The sequence below is a fragment of the Carassius gibelio genome, chromosome B9, assembly GCF_023724105.1.
Source record: "Carassius gibelio isolate Cgi1373 ecotype wild population from Czech Republic chromosome B9, carGib1.2-hapl.c, whole genome shotgun sequence".
NCBI classification, from domain to species: domain Eukaryota; kingdom Metazoa; phylum Chordata; class Actinopteri; order Cypriniformes; family Cyprinidae; genus Carassius; species Carassius gibelio.
In genome coordinates, this window is record NC_068404.1 from 12,941,250 (window position 1) to 12,958,453 (window position 17,204).

Genomic DNA, 17,204 nt, shown 5'->3' on the forward strand with positions numbered 1-17,204 from the left:
TCACAAATACTTCATCTTTAATGATTTCAAAATAAAAGTATGGTAAAAGTAACTTTTTTGCAGCAGTTGTATTTTGAGATGTATTGAGCTTTTAATTTGTGGTGCCATCTAATATTATATTCTTTGAAAACAGCGACAACATCATTGCAGATAAAACACACCGGCTTTGCATACACAAAACTAGGTAGGATGAACGCATAGTTGGTTATTCTATTCTTCTTTGTATGCCCCATTTTCGCTGTCAGCATTCTTCCTTAAACTCTTTGATGGTGTCATTTTCTCCCACCAGCTATCTTAAAATGTTAACATCACTCTGCGCACAATGTAATAGCATACCAGCAAACAAACAATAAAAAAAATTAATAAATTATGCAGTCTAGTACGCGAGGATACAAAAAGTGTAAAAGTAGGCTACGTTATAATTATTAAAACAAGTTAGGCTCCACTGTGTAACAAGCAAATTAAAATGATACACATTTATTATTCACAATATGGAAAGCGGAATTAAAATACCTGTTTAAAGGGGTGGTGAAATGCTCATTTTTAATCAATATCCTGTTAATCTTGAGTACCTATAGAGTAGTACTGCATCCTACATAACTCCAAAAAGTCTTTAGTTTTATTATATTTATAAGAGAAAGATAGTCTGTACTGTTTTTTCCCGGAAAAACACGAGCGGCTGGAGGCGTGACGTGTGGGCGGAGCTAAAGAATCACGAGCGCCAGTAGTCTTTTGCATTGAGAGCGTCTGTGGAAGCTGACATTACCGTGAGGAAAAAAAACATAATCCAAAACAAACCATAGCTAACAGTCAGATTCAGCCGTATATTTATGATCCAGAATCAGACCCAGAGGCTGAAATTTAACAAGAGCAGCATCAGCAACGACTACAGCAGGACGTCTCTATGTAGTATGTATTGAAACTGTATATATTTGCTTAGCTGTTTTGAAAAATGACAAGTTCCACTTTATGTCGTTTTTTTTTTTTTTTTTTTTTAAGGTGTACATGTGGAAAGTCCATTTTGATGCCAAGATCACATGTTGTTTACTTAATGTGCTTACACGCCGATAGCGAAGTTAATAACACAGAGATATTTTAAGCAGTTTTACTCACCGCATGCGGTTCCAACACACTATCGTGACCCTTTTTCATTGGGACTGCATTATCCTTAAGAAATAAACGATATACAAATCCAGCGTCAAACTGGGCCTTGTTTGTAAAACAAGCATCTTCGAAATGCAGGGAACAAACACAAACACTTGCACAACTCCATTGATGCTCTGTAAAAATAAACTCCATCCACTGGTCCCTTAATGCTGTTTCTCTTTTGGTAATCTGTGCAGGGTTGTCTTGTCCTGGCAACCAAAAACACACTCCTTTTGTGACATTTCGGTCTCTCACTCTGATCAGTGAATGTCTATGCTCTGCTATACGGGAGCGCGCGCTCTTCCGGGAGAAGTGCCCTTAGGACCCATATAAGGAAATTACGTTCCATCTAACGTCACACAGACCCATGCTCGAAAAAAACTTTCGACAAACCGGAACTCCTTCAAACGTACAACTTAATTTTTGAAACTTTGTCCATGTTTAGCATGGGAATCCAACTCTTTAACAGTGTAAAAAACTCAGTATGCATGAAATAGCATTTCACCCCCCCCCCCCCTCTAAGAGCATGACTCAAACATTAAGTCAGTCACAGGCAATTCTAGTTTAATTTTTCATTAATTAATCAAATTATCCTTTGACTATGTCGGGGCCCGACATCTTGTGGCAAATAGTTTTTTGGCCCTGTCCCAATTCTATTTTATACCCCTTTCCCTTCCCCATGTCCCTTGAAACAGAGTGTCAAGGGGTAGGGGAGAAAATATTCCCCTAAGGATTGGGACACCACTACTATGCCGTCACACGTCATCATACGTCGTCTAGCTCTTACAATACACACATTTACCAGTGTCCTGGTGTGCATTAGAGCCTTTATCGTTCTGTATTCATGAGCTGCTTACTGACAGTTATCGCAATGATCAGACATATGCTGTGGCACTATCAAACAGTCTGTAATGATATGATGTTAGCAAATATTAGCGATTTTTTGAGTAACATGAACATTAATATGAATGTAACATAAAACAAATGATTACTTTTTCTTAAAATCTTTATTTATTCCAAAAAAAAAGCTTACATTTATGTGTCTTTTTGTTCGCTGTTGCAGCCATGTTTCCGAGATAATTCATACCCCTTCTTTTGAAGTGGTCCTGAAAAATCTTCATTTGAAGGGCTATCTGGCCCTTCCCCTTACCCCTTTCCCTCCAACCAAAAGACAATCGAGACACCCCTACCCCTTCACGTGAACACGCGAAACGGAGGGGTATGGGAAAGAGGAAGGGCTAAGGGGTAGAGTTGGCATTGGGCCTTACTTGCCGACCCCTGATGTATGGTATGTGGAAAATAATGTGTTTTTTTTTACCTTAAACCACATAAACGCATTCCATTACACCAAATAAACAAAATAATGTTCTTTTTAGCAAAATCATATGACCCCTTTAACAATCAAAAAAATCTTACTGAACCCAAACTTCCAAATGTTAGTTTGTCAATAATTAAATAAATTAATAGATATGAGTGATGAAATTTCACATTCAAATAAAAGACCATCAACATGCATATACCTGTCTTGATTTCATCACTGAACGTGAAGAGGCTACTGTCTCCGGAGCAGAATTCGTTGACCTTTTTGGTCAACTTTAGACCGGTTTTCTGTTCCATCATATAGCGTACATAGAAATTTCCAGGGTTCACAATATGAGTCACCATAACGTAGTGCACCACTAAAAAAAAAAAATAAAATTAAAAGTGACCTTGATTAACACAAGGGAGCTGTCGTCTTAGTTCATTCAGGAGATTAACCTACAAATAAGCCACATACGTTTAGTCTGTGGAGTTAAGGGCCTATCAAAATTCTGCTTGCAAGGTCTTCTAAGTTCTTTGTGCCTTCGTTCAGGTCCTGGGGAACTATGAGCTAAAAACACATGAGCTCAACATATTACACAAGAACATATTCAGATAAAAAATAAAAGTCACTTGACAGCCCTAATAAAAACATTCAGACAGGCAGAAAACTTATTCACATCAGTATGAATTTTTTTTCAACCCTCCATACGCACCTGTTTCAGCTATCTCTGAGGTGTCTGTATCGTCCACTGTTTCCTCTATGAATCTTGGCCTGCAAGGGCTTTTCTTTTTGGGAATGGGGTCTGCATTTCCTCTAACAGACTGACTGGAGCTATCCCAGATCGGCACACCACCATTTTTCACAATGTGTTGAAAAGGCTCCACTTTAACTTCTTCTAAAATACTGTCATAATCATAAAATGAACACAAAAATCAGATCAAAAGGTTTCAATTCAAAAGAGCACATTGTTTAAACACTTACCAGTCATCACTGTTATCTGTAATTTTAAGACAGTTTCTCAAACTGTCAACAAAACTGTCCATTTGAAGACTGCAGCTATATATAAATACAAACAAAATTAGAGTGAATTTAGAATATAGTATGCATGTAAAAACAGAGCTGTGTGCATCCATTTTTGTCACAATATTAATTCTGGAGCTCTTATACTAATTGTGTACAACTGTCCCCTACCGGAGTCCTGTATGCAGAGACATAGAGCTCATGTCATATGATTCAGCATCCACGGGAATGTGTAGTGTCTCCACAATCTGAAAACAAGTAAAACCAAGCAAAAATTGAGGAGAAAATACATGACACTTGCTGATGGAGCAGCACATGCAATTAGGGCTGACATTATCGACAAATATTTCTGTTGTCAAGTAGTTATTTGATCTCATATGACCTAATGTAAGAGCTTGCTATAATGTGGTTTGACTAGTGTGGCGCTGTAGCGCAATACTGTAATTCAGCTCTCCTGATGCAATTCAAGAGAAGACAGAGCACCAGTTCAAGGCAAACACAGTCGAACCCAAGGCTGCTGAGTGGCATTTGGATGAATATGTAAATATATACTGCACATTTTCCTCTCAATAACAAAAACACATCAAAAACTGACAGTGGTGAGAAAGCAGCAGTTTAAACTGCATCTGATTACAGTGATGGGGATGTTTGGAAGAACTCTACAGTTCGGTACTCCAGTAAAGTTCAGTCACATCACTTATAATTATATAATACTTTATGCAACAGATGGCTTTAAATCAAGCAGTTTTACTAGTGTTGTGTATTGCCAAGAATCTGATGATACATGGGTTGCAATACGATATGTTGCGCTACTCTCAGCAAGGCGATATATTGGGATATTTCTTATTTTAGGAACAGGATATATTTTTAGGAAAGCTGACATTAAGAACACAATTCAAGTTTATTTGTATAGTGCTTTTTACAATACAAATAGTAGCAAAGCAACTTTACAGAAAATTAAGATTCTACAATATTTATTAGTCGCTTATCAGTGGTGACTGTCAGTTTATGTACATATGGCACAAATGTATGGAAAAATTTAATAAAGATGTAATCAAACAGATTATGAACACTATTAACAGGAATTATATTATATGATGCAATCAAACTTTGGTAGTAAGAACACACCACCATATGCAAACCTTAGCAATAAGTAAATAAAAATGATTTAACCAGAACACAGTGGGAACTGCATTTGCAATAATCAGACCCTGTAACATTTAACGTTATTGAACCATTTTTTATGCAGTATGAGTAAAGGATGGGGGTGCTAAGGAGTTAAAGTGCTTGTATATATATTTATTAGGGATGCACCGAAATGAAAATTCTTGGCCGAACCCGAAAACCGAAAAAAAAAAAAAAAAAAACGAAATGATGCCAATTATTAGTACCATTGCATTTATTGCTATGACCGTGTACTAACTTTACTAAAAAAGACATTACAATTGCATAAATTAATATAAAAGTTTCAAAGATAATTACAATTACATAAATTATAAAAAACAAAAATACATAATTACAAATTATGCAAATATTTATTAAGCACAGTGCAACAATGCACAGTATAAAATAAAATTCAAACTACAAATGTATCCCACTCATGTGTATATTAAATAATAATGTACAGGCCTACTGGCCTGCAGAAAGGTTTTAAAATGTAAAAATATAACTGTTCTATCATAAAAAAGTGCATTTAGGTGAAGTGCATTTGAAATTTTTCTCTGTAGGACAAGAAAGTGCATTACTTCTCCAGTAAGCAAAAGCGGGTTATCACTTCTGGGGATGGGGACTTCAGACAGATAACCATCTAGCTGTTCAGCAGTTGAGCTTGTCATCTGCCTGACATTTGAGAAATATTTGAGAGAGTAAATTTAAATAGGGCCAGGGCATAAATATATATATATATATATATATATATATATATATTTAAATCAAATTAAAGCAGAAATCTAGCAGAAAATCTAGCAAAATATGGCTACAATCTGATATTATGTATGCATGTATATATATGTGTGTGTGTGTGTGTGTGTATGTATATATCTATATCTATATCTATATATATATATATCTATATATCTATATATATATCTATATATCTATATATATCTATATCTATATATATATATATGTGTGTGTATATATGTGTGTGTGTGTCACATATATAGTAGTCTAAGAACAAAATAGCCAACGTATTATTATTATTTGAGGCATTTTCTTGCAGAATTTCACTGAACATATCAGACAACGAGGGTGCCCCTCATCTGGTGCAGAGACGAGTCTTTTTTTCTGCGCTCTGATCTTAGTCTCCTGCGCTTGACGCTTGAATGTTCTATATTAAGACCCACTGGTGTGAAGTGAATGTCGCGGGGAGCTCGTGGTCTGCACACTTTTGTCTTGGACGTGACAGCATTGGCTAGAGTAATTAGTTAATTTACAACCTTACTATCGGGGGATAGTACTTATTATTTTTTATTAATTATTGGTTATGCTTTAAATTTTGTCCATATGATGGCGAAATCACTTTGATTAAGAAGAGTTTTTTTTTTTGTTTTTTTTTTTTTTACAGTGGATTCTAATCTTCAAAAATTACCTCGTTGTATGATTTATGTCTTTTGAGTTCACCCTTCAGATTAGACTATAGAATTGTAGTGTACTTGTTTAGGATTCAAAATGTTTTTTGCTTTTAATTTGTCATTATGTCTTTTCTGAGCAATCTTCTTGTACATATATTAGACCAAAATGTCAAGTTTGCCTAGGAAAAGCAATTATTATACCAGCAAACTCAAAATTGGGTAAAAAATGAACAAACTAGGCTATAAATACTTTGTATTGTAGGCTTGTATTATTATATAGCCTAGTGTTTATTTACTGATATACAGTCAAAAAGACAAATTTATCTATTTTATTTATAACAGGGTTTATTTATAAAATAATAACACAACACATATTCTGAAGAAACAGTTACAAAAACACAGTGACAAAAATGTCAGAAATAGCGTTTGGTTCTGTTACGTGATTAAGGAATGACTCGACCCGAAGACTCGTGAGATAAACTAATCAATTCTCTTTCCGGCTCGGACTGCATGGTTTAGCGTATGGGTCACGTGATTAAGGAATGACTTGAACCCGAAGACTTTTCAGACAATAGATGAGGTGAGCTAATCATAGACTGAAGACCCAGGTAAAGAATGAATAAATAATTTCTGTATCTTATAGCATTTTAATTTTGTACTGTTTGTATTGTGATCAACATATGTGTAAGTACTAGATGTGGTGGGGAAGTAACACGTAACATTTTAATTACATTTTGCTAAAATGAACGAAATGAATGAAATTACTCAAAAAAAGATTTGTTCATTTTGCTGAACGTGACTCAAAAATCAGAGTTGGTAAAATTATCCGAACTTCCCATCACTACTGAGGCACAGATAGCAGGAAGCAATTAGCCGTTGTTGTACTGACGTACAAATAAGGGTCCCTTTCCTGCGCGCACTAAAGCTGCACGAGCATACTGTACCGGTCCGTGCCCTGAACACGAGTAGACCATGAAGAGATGTTCAGCTCAACTTCTCACGTGTTGGATTAGAAACAAAACTGACTAAACTGAAATGTTTTGTTTTTGTTTTTGTAAATTTGTAAAGTAGAACTTGCATACACGTTTGAAAAGCCAGAAGTAAATGTCAGTTCTGCATTAGGATGATTATTTTTATTTTACCTAAAAATTTATTTTTTACCTTAAAATTAATTTGATTTAAAAATCACTTGCTGTAGCACACTGAAAAGAATTGTTTCATTCATCCAATTAAAAAAATTTAGGGGGAATGATTTACATCTATGTTTTTTTTTTTACTTGAGACAATAAGTTATTTATTTTTCAAGTTTTAGTTTGGTTTGCAGAGATCAAAGCTTGATCTAACTCAGGCCTGTTTTGATTATCATAACACTAAGTTATTTTAACTCATGGACTCAAAAGTGATAAACAAGATTTATTTATTTTTTTAATGTAGGATAATTCTTTTTTGCAGCCAAGCGCTGCATGCCGGAAGTCCGGCACAGTGCTGCAAAACTTTAAGCTCTGTTTAAAACGATTTATGTAAGCTTAAAGGGGGGGGTGAAATGCTCGTTTTCACTCAATATCCTGTTAATCTTGAGTACCTATAGAGTAGTACTGCATCCTTCATAACTCCAAAAAGTCTTTATTTTTATTATATTTATAAGAGAAAGATAGTCTGTACCAATTTTTCCCGGAAAAACACGAGCGCCTAGAGGCGTGACATGTGGGCAGAGCTAAAGAATCACGAGCGCCAGTAGGCTTTCACGTTGAGAGCATGTGGAAGCTGTGAAACAGATCCAGAGGCTGAAATTTAACAAGAGCAGCATCAGCAAAGACGTCTCTATGTGGTATGTACTGAAACTGTATATATTTGCTTAGCTGTTTTGGAAAATGACTAAGTTCCACTTTATGTCGTCTTTTTTTTTTTTTTTTAAGCTGTACATGTGGAAAGTGCAGTTTGATGACAACATCGCATGTTGTTTACTTGATGTGCTTACGCGCTGATAGCTAAGTTAACAACACAGAGATATTTGAAGCAGTTTTACTCACCGCATGCGGTTCCAACACACGATCGTGACCCTTTTTCGTTGCGACTGCATTATCCTTAAAAATAAACGATGTTCAAATCCGTCGTCAAACTGGGCCTTGTTTGTAAAACAAGCATCTTCGAAATGCAGGGAACAAACAAAAACACTTGCACAACTCCATTGATGCTCTGTAAAAATAAACTCCATCCACTGGTCCCTTAATGCTGTTTCTCTTTTGGTAATCTATGCAGGGTTGTCTTGTCCTGGCAACCAAAAACACACTTCTTTTGTGACTTTTCGCGACGCTCTCGCTCTGATCAGTGAATCGCTCTGATCAGTGAAATGTTTGTGCTCAGCCTCGCTATACGGGAGCGCGCGCTCTTCCGGCAGACGTGCCCTCAAGACCCATATAAGGAAATTCTTCTCCATCTAACGTCACACAGAGCCATACTCGAAAAAAACTTTCCGAAATTTGTGAAAAACCGGAAGAGGTTTTTTTGGAACAAAAATACTCCTTCAAACGTACAACTTAATTTTTTAAACTTTGTCCATGTTTAGCATGGGAATCCAACTCTTTAACAGTGTAAAAAACTCAGTATGCATGAAATAGCATTTCACCCCCCCTTTAATAAACCGAGCCATTTTTATGTTATCCAAGTTTGCTCCACACAGACCATTTAACATTGTGCTGAACACTGTATGGAATCTGCTACAGCATTACCTTATCAAGGTTGCAATACGTCTCCAGAGAAGGAACCCTTCGAACATGCCAAGCTTTCTGGATGGCTGTTTTCAGCTCCTTTATCCTCTCTTCTATTCTCTTACATTCATTCTGACCATCCGTGAAGAGTAGATCCACATCACTCAATTTTGACATCAACATACTCCGTCTACGAATTCCACAAAATGAATGACAAAAATATTTGCCAAGTCTGACGATACCTACAAGACACCACAGAATATTTCATCAGTTTGTTTATCTAAAAATTCTTTGCACATACCTTTTCTGCAGAATACTCTTTGCTTTGTCAACAGCTTCATCAATTTCTCTGATTATTCGAGTTCTCTCTTTCCTCAGTTGGGCATGAATACCACTGGAAAGAGTCTTAAATCAAACACAAAACAACAATTTCACATATACTGTTGAAGAGGCATCAAGAAATCATGAAATCAAAATGGACAGCTTCTTTCTCTACCCATCATTTAATATTCCTCATAACCTTTAATAAAAACATTGTTTCCTCACAGAAACATCTCTGTAAAAAAACTACATATGAACATATATTTCTACATAATAAAACTACTGTACTGTTTCTCATTGTACCTTTTGAAGTTTATCAAGTTGACTGAGGTTTTCTGTTGCTTTCCCAAGAGCTTCATCCAAAACTTTAACAACATCTGGCCTCTGTATAAACATAAACATGCACTTTCATAACTGAACTCTTATCTTGTTCTGAGAATATTAAGGGAATCTAATCTTAAAGGTTCCATAAAATGCATTGATACAATATTTAAAATTGTTCTCCGATTTCCCCAGAGTGTGTATATATGAAGTTTTATCTCAAAATACACCACGGATCATTTTTTATAGCTTGTTGAAATTGCCGCTTTTAGGGTATGAGCCAAAACATGCTGTTTTTTGTGTTTGTCCCTTTTAAATGAAATTGAGCTACTGCTCCCGTCTTCCTTTTCAGACAAATGTGAAGCAGTCAGTGTTGCCAAGTCTGCGGTTTTCCCGAGGGTTTAAGCGACACCAATAATTTAATATTTAGCCCTTAAAGCTGCAGTAGGTAACTTTTGTAAATACATAGTTTTTACATATTTGTTAAACCTGTCATTATGTCCTGACAGTAGAATATGAGACAGATAATCTGTGAAAAAAAAATCAAGCTCCTCTGGCTCCTCCCAGTGGTCCTATTGCCATTTGCAGTTACTGACCACTCCCGGTAAAAAACAACCTATCAGGGCTGCGGTCCGTAACTTTGTTTGTGTTCAAAATGTAGAAAAATGTATATAATAAGCGAGTACACCATGAATCCATTTTCCAAACCGTGTTTTTAGCTTGTCCTGAATCACTAGGGTGCACCTATAATAAGTGTTTATATTCTGACTATTTTAGATTGCTTCGGGGGTACCGCGGCGGAGTAACCCAGTACCTTTGTGATTCTTCATAGACATAAACAGAGAGAAGTAGATCCGGCTACAATGTTCTTCCGCAAGATGCAAGCCGTTAGAGAGTCAAACGTTCCCTAACGCAGCTTTAAAATGCCAGTTTTACCAGGGGAATCTCACCAAGAACATTTTACCCCATCAGAATGCGATTTTTACCGGAGGATCCCCCTCAAAACATCAATGGGCTAGTTTTGAGCAGCAATTTGGCGGGTTGTGTCGTGAAAACCTGGCAACCCTGGCGGAGCTTCAAGAGCTCACGCTTGCGGCCATACCAGTGTTACGGTTTAACTGGTGGTGACTGGGGTACTGACTTCACAAATGTGATTTTTAACTACCACATTCATATTAACAAGCATTCTGGTAGGATGTGAAGGCAGCATTATTAAAAACATGGTATTGATTCCTCTTTCAGAAGCAATCTTTGCACAACTCCAGTGCTGAACTGACCCTCGTTTGTGAGGCAGTTGAGTCCGGAGACTCCTATGTTCGTTGGTGCATCCCAACACACAACACTTTTAATGGCTCTCTGGCACTGACATTGTACCTCCAGAAGCTGTTCCTTTTGCCATTCCTTTTGCATTCGACTTTCCAACGTCAACACGGAAACCTGTCAATCAAGTGACAGGGGTGGGGCCATTTTATTGGGCGTGTTTGCATTGGGAAGTGACGTCACTCACAGTCGACGGTAATAAATAATTATGAATTAATTAGTGTGGACTTAGTCATCTAAAAACTTAATAACCAATAAGGTTAAGGATGTGTCTTACAAATTACTTCATCTTTTCTATCCTGTGAAGCTTCACTTAAAAAAGATGATAGACACTTCATGTTCTTTTTGTGGTGCTGAACACGAATCCATTTCTCATCTCTTCTGGGAATGCACATATACAAGTCTGTTTTAGTAGAATTTTTCTATCTTGGATCATACTAAAATGTACCATGTTTTTATTATGGTAAATATGAGTTAACAACAGTGTTTATAATTAAACCACAGTAGCCACAAATGTACAGTTGTCTGAGACGTTATGAAATGTTCTTTAACATCATGAACCATAAAATGTAGTCAGTGTTCTGCTATGGTTTATTTTCATAATAGGTAAACACAGGTCAAGAGTTAACACAGTCACATTTCCTTGATTCAGCAGCTGCACGATGTGCTGCTGAGAGTCCTGTCTTTAATCTAGAGATCTGGTGCTGATTTGGTGTAGATCGGTAGCTCGGTGGTTTGTGACTGTCGTCTCGCGGAGCGCCGTCTTCTAGCGCGTGTACGAAACCCGCGCCAACACAGACTTTATTTTTTATTTTTTTGTTTATCCTACTTACTTCAGCCGCGAAACGGGCCAGATAACACGGTAACCAGTTAAACCATAACACTGGGAAGATTAGGCAAATATCCAGTCATTACAAATTAACCTAAATATTATATCAATTGCCTCTTTTATTACCGTCGACTCTGAGTGATGTCACTTCCCAATGCAAACACGCCCAATAAAATGGCCCCACCCCTGTCACTTGATTGACAGGTCTCCGGGTAGACGTTGGAAATTCAAATGCAAAAGGAATTGCGATTCCATTTGAGTTTTGGCAGTTTACATGCACAGTGCAGAGAGAGTGAAAAGGCAAATGTGGTAATTAATATTGCTATTTAAATATGACAGGCTCATAGCTCGTAAGATATGGGAAACACAATTGCAAGCGGACTTTGCATTTCCATTTTAAATTTGGCAGACACTGTGCATTTGCTTAAACGAAAATGCAAACGGTAATGAGCGATTTGCATTTGGATTATGTCACATTTTATGCGGCCACAAATTGAAAACACAATTGCAAATACAATTTGCAATTCCTTTTGAATAAAGTCCGGAATATCATTCCATACAGAGAGCGTCTCAAATGGGTGGGACTTTCACAGACTATATCGTCATAGTAGTGAGAAACCTGGTACTACTAGTGTGGAGAGACTGTTTAGGAATTATTGGGATTATAAAACAATGAGTGGGTGTATTTTTACCATTGTAGGCTGGTTGTTTGCACACTGCGGCCACACAGTTATAAAAGTGATTTTTGCATTATATGGCACCTTTAAAGAAAAGATGAGACTGCATAACAGTTCAGAGTCATACAAGTGGAAAGTGTCTGTACCCCTTCAGCATTATCCTGTGTGTAGATGGCTGGTGATGGCGGTGGGCTCTTAAACCTTTGAGATTTACACCTGTCTCCAGAGTGCCTGCTGACAGTAACCTTTATTTTCCGACTTCAGTTTTAACTTATTGAACCAATGTATCATTTAAAAAATGGTTCTAGAGTTTAAAAAATATATTAGTTTTTAAGACTAAAAAGGCATGTTGATGAATACCCTTTCTTTGCGTTCATCCGTGCTGTATAGATGAGGCCTATGATTCTGCTGTCCACCTCCAAACCATCAACTCCTTCCTCTATTCTGGTGTCCATCTATATAAAAAAAAAAAGACTCCATCATCATTATCAACATCAACACCAATCAGAATTTCCCCATTCCACAGGAGAGTTAAATTAAGACTAATAGGACTGCAAACCAGTGCTTGAAATCGGAGAATTTGCTCCTCTGAGTCTAAATTTAGTGGTTTCTTAATGTAAAATTTTTAAATGTAAAAACAAAATAAGTAAAATATCCTTTATTTGTACAAAAATGGAGACTAACGATCTCATATAAGTCATAAATTGAAAACTTATGCTTACACATTTTTTATTAATACAGTTTTAAATAAAAAATACAGTGCCTCACACACCCACATCTTTCATAGGTGCAACAGATAAAAGTCTAACATGAACTCGAAGTACAAACACTGTATAAACCACTAACACTACTCAAACTTGTATCATTACATTTTATTAGCAACATTCCAATCCAATGAACTTCTTTGCAGTTAGCTGACTGAAACGCTACTAATAAAATTGCATTACTTTTTTAATATTTCAAATTATTATAAAGTCATCTTAATTAGGGATATGCAGTATGAGGATATACAGTTTATTGCTGTGACAATATGGTTTATATTGCAGTATATAAAAATCAGCAGTTTTTGGCACGCCGCGTGATAGTTATTTAAAAGTGCAATAAATTAGCTTTGGCATGCTGACAGGTGGCTTTTGTAGCTTTAATAAGAATTGTTGACAAATTGCATGATGACATCACATAATCACGATGCAAAAAGTTTTAACTGCATCAAATCTCAGCAAAAATATATATTATATATGTTCATTTGGATTTGTTCATAAAATAATATAAACATGTAATATTAATATAAACAACTACTTTTAAATACAACATTACATTTTTTAACACATGATTACAATAAGTTTTTTTTTTTTTTTTTATAGCTAACGTTACTAGTAAACTAATAAAACTACATTCTGAACAATTATAGTTTTAAGCAGTGTAGGCTATCAGTAGTTAGTTAGTAGTTAGACTTTTTAAAGTCTGTAAAAGAAGGGCACAATCTACCTTGTTAATATGAAGGAATAGTTCCGTAATTATAATTATTCTTTTTTTTTTTTACTTGCATTTTAAATTTGATATTTTTCTTACAGTGTCAACAATCGCAGGTACAGGCTACTCAGGAAGTGCATCATAAATGAACAATTATTCAGTTATTCAATTATTATTAATTGAACAATTGCAAATACCAGGTTAATAATTCTGCTTGGCATTTCGGTGTTCTCTTTCTGTGTAACTTAGACCAGAAAATGAGCCTTTCGTCGTTTGAGTCACTTATCAAAGGTTGCAAAATAAAATGTTAAAAGTAGCAAAAAAATTTTGCTAGGTGTTTATGGAAGAAAAAGTATCCAGGGTAGTGTGAAACGTTGCTACATTTTGCAACAAAATCGCTAACTGGCAACACACTGTAACTCATAAATCACCTGACACTCGGGACATGTGATGACGTTTTGCGTGGATTTGAGCGCGCGCAGGCACGTGCTGCAGAAAATATGACTGCACAACAGCACATGAGGGAGATTCCCCCCATCTTCATCTTCTGGAGGGAGAAAAACATAATGCAGCACATTATTACAACGAACAATATTAACAATATTAATTAGCTTTTCTATACCGTGCTACTAACGCTTTTCTGGAACATTCAGTCGCGTGCTATCAAACGTGCTCGTGTAGGATTAGATCGAACAACACTTAAACTTAAAATACACTATCGTATTATCATACGGTTTACGTTTTATGGTTCGTTACCAGGTAATGTGTAAGATGAGCCACAGATATTACAAGCAACCGCCATCTCCGACATTTTCCACAAGCCTACTGTGAATGTGATTGTTTCATTAACGGATGAACTCGACTGCCAATCGTCCAATCAGAACTTGACATCTCTGGGCTTTTGGTCCAATCAGAGCCCTCGGTACATTCGCATTACTTGCTTTGTGCTATAGTCCAATCAGAAGTTTCCTTTTTAATTGAATTATAGATGAGTGCTGTGTAGACTGTATAAAAAATACAGGATGTTGGCTTTTTCGGTTCAAGAGAATATTTTTGTTATCGCTGTTTGTGTTAGTCTATTGTTAGAATCGTATAATGCTTTACTTTAATTGTAGTTTTAGCCATATCACCTCGAAATTATTGACAAATTAGAATTCAAACGTTATTCTAAATAAATACAGATTCAAAGTTTTTGTGCTTTTGTTAAATTACTAAATTGCTGGTGTATCTGTACTCTTACAATGCTATTTATTAAGAGTTTTCAACTCCTGTTTTACAATTCTGTAAAATTCAACATAAATTAATAGTATACAATAACAGCCATCCCATCAAAACCACAATCAACTATTGAAAAATGGTTAAGTGTGTGTGCGCGCACCCCATCACCTCTAGGCTGTGCCAAGAGATCCAGGTTAAGGAGTTCATTGTGTGGCAGTTTCTGCACAACAAAAAGGTCAAAGAGCAGGCCCTCTGGCAATCATGTCTGGATGTACCAGAGCTCAAAAAATCCTCTGATCTCATTCAATCTATACATTTTATAAGGACAGTGCATGCAAACCCATCTTGTTATTTCTTTGTTATTTCATCTTGTTTAATTTTAAACTGTTTACAGGTACTGGGGCATCTCCAAAAATTTGAATATCGTGGAAAAAGTTGGATCAACTGTTTCTCATCTTTCTCTTGAAAATATCCCATAGATATGGGGTTCAGGTCAGGTGAGTTGGCTGGCCAATCAAGCACAGTAATATCATGGTCAGCAAACCAGTTGGAAGTGGTTTTGGCACTGTGGACAGGTGATAAAGTCTTGCTCAAAAAGGAAAAACAGCATCTCCATAAAGCTTGTCGGCAGATGGAAATCTCCTGGTAGACGGCTGCATTGCCTTTATACTTGATAAAACACAATGGAGCAACACCAGCAGACGTCAGAGCACTCAAATTATCACTGACTTCAGAAACTTCACACTGGACTTCAAGCAGCTTGGATTCTGTGCCTCTCCAGTCTCCCTCCAGATTCCAGACCTTGATTTCCAAATTAAATGGAAAATTAGCTTTTATCTGAAAAGAAGACTTTTGACCACTGAGCAACAGTCCTTTTTCTCTTTAGCCCAGGTAAGATGATTCTAACATTGTTTCTGTTTCAGAGGTGGTTGGTAGCCCTATTCCTGAAGACGTCTGAGTGTGGTGACTATTGATGCAATGACTACAGCTTCAGTCCACTCCTTGTGAAGCTCACCCAAGTGTTTTAATCGGCTTTGCCTGACAGTATTCTCAAGTTTGCAGTCATCCCTGTTGCTTGTGCACCTTTTTCTACCCAATTTCTTAATTCCAATTAACTTTGCATTTAATGTGGTTTGATAAAGCACTCTGTTTCAGTAATGACCTTTTTACTTACCCTCTTTGTGGAGGGTGTTTTGACTTTTATGAGCTGTAAGCATCATTGTATCATTATAAAAATATTTTTAAAAAAATATTTGAAATGTTTTACTTGTTGTGAAAAATCTAGAATATATAAAAGTTTCACTTGTTGAAATGTTTCAAAAAAGTACTTTTTCACAATATTCAGATTTTTTGAGATACACCTGTATGTGTGTAAATATATATATATATATATATATATATATATATATATATATATATATATATATATATATATATATATATATATATATATTATGTATATGTATGTATATATATGTATACATGCTCTACATTTTTGGAAAATAACATTGCGTTGCAGTCTGTACTTTACTTACATTTGTGACAGCTTAGTCACATACTGCAAGACACGTTAGGAAATATGATAGTGGTAAAATGCAATAAAACCGTAGAAGTGCAACCTGACACATACAAGTAAGAACACCTTTTAACCTAGACCTTCCCTTTTATTATACTAACAAATAGACATGAAATTCCCTACATTCCCATCTCTTCTTTATCTTTGTACACATTCATTCCAGACATCCCTCTTTTTCTTTGTTCATTCTGCCTGATTACATATTTACTTTATGCATTCTATGAATTATTGTAATATGTTGCATGTGTATGCCTGCTGATACCAAAAGAATGTTTTGATGATAAATGTGAAGGGCTGGCACCAACAGTAAGGGAACCTTTCAAAACAATAGAGAACTTTAACTTATTAATGTTGCTCATTAATCTAATCTTGTAGATTAGATCTGTTGTCTTTTAGAAATGTACTAATTTCTTATAATCAAATATTTTAAATGGCCAAAGTGCACATGCTTCGTCTGGGATTTTTATAAAGTAGCTGAGGGTGACAGACTCAAAATTAAACATTTATGTATTTTAAACATTACAATGTACATTTACATAAATGATGTACATAAATGATGTACACTGATGTATAATCTCAGTTTTGGTGTTTGCATAGTTACTGGATTTTTTACTTTATAGTTCAGAGGGTTGTGGTTTATTTTATTAGAAGGTCAGCACTATAATGTATGATAGTCTAATTTCTTGATTTTGACATTTGACTTTTTTTTGTGTGTGTGT

The 17,204-nt window shown here is 35.8% G+C and overlaps 1 protein-coding gene across 2 annotated transcripts in view; it reads right to left on the reverse strand.

Annotated features, from left to right (window-relative positions):
* Positions 1 to 14,580, reverse strand: part of LOC127964485 (RING finger protein 17) — a 33,173-nt gene extending 18,593 nt beyond the window's left edge. The window contains exons 1-12 of one of the 2 annotated variants that reach the window (XM_052564706.1): positions 14,448 to 14,580; positions 14,123 to 14,238; positions 12,579 to 12,673; positions 12,365 to 12,449; positions 9,375 to 9,455; positions 9,052 to 9,155; positions 8,772 to 8,940; positions 3,641 to 3,717; positions 3,431 to 3,505; positions 3,162 to 3,352; positions 2,924 to 3,016; positions 2,667 to 2,825 (exon numbers count right to left, since the gene is read on the reverse strand). In XM_052564706.1, the coding sequence (XP_052420666.1) occupies positions 2,667 to 2,825; positions 2,924 to 3,016; positions 3,162 to 3,352; positions 3,431 to 3,505; positions 3,641 to 3,717; positions 8,772 to 8,940; positions 9,052 to 9,155; positions 9,375 to 9,455; positions 12,365 to 12,449; positions 12,579 to 12,673; positions 14,123 to 14,238; positions 14,448 to 14,502 (1,300 nt within the window). In that variant the 5' untranslated portion in view covers positions 14,503 to 14,580. Of the gene's footprint in view, positions 1 to 2,666; positions 2,826 to 2,923; positions 3,017 to 3,161; positions 3,353 to 3,430; positions 3,506 to 3,640; positions 3,718 to 8,771; positions 8,941 to 9,051; positions 9,156 to 9,374; positions 9,456 to 12,364; positions 12,453 to 12,578; positions 12,674 to 14,122; positions 14,239 to 14,447 lie in introns of both variants that reach the window. The other variant, XM_052564705.1, reaches the window with a different exon arrangement.
* Positions 14,581 to 17,204: the final 2,624 nt, after the last annotated feature.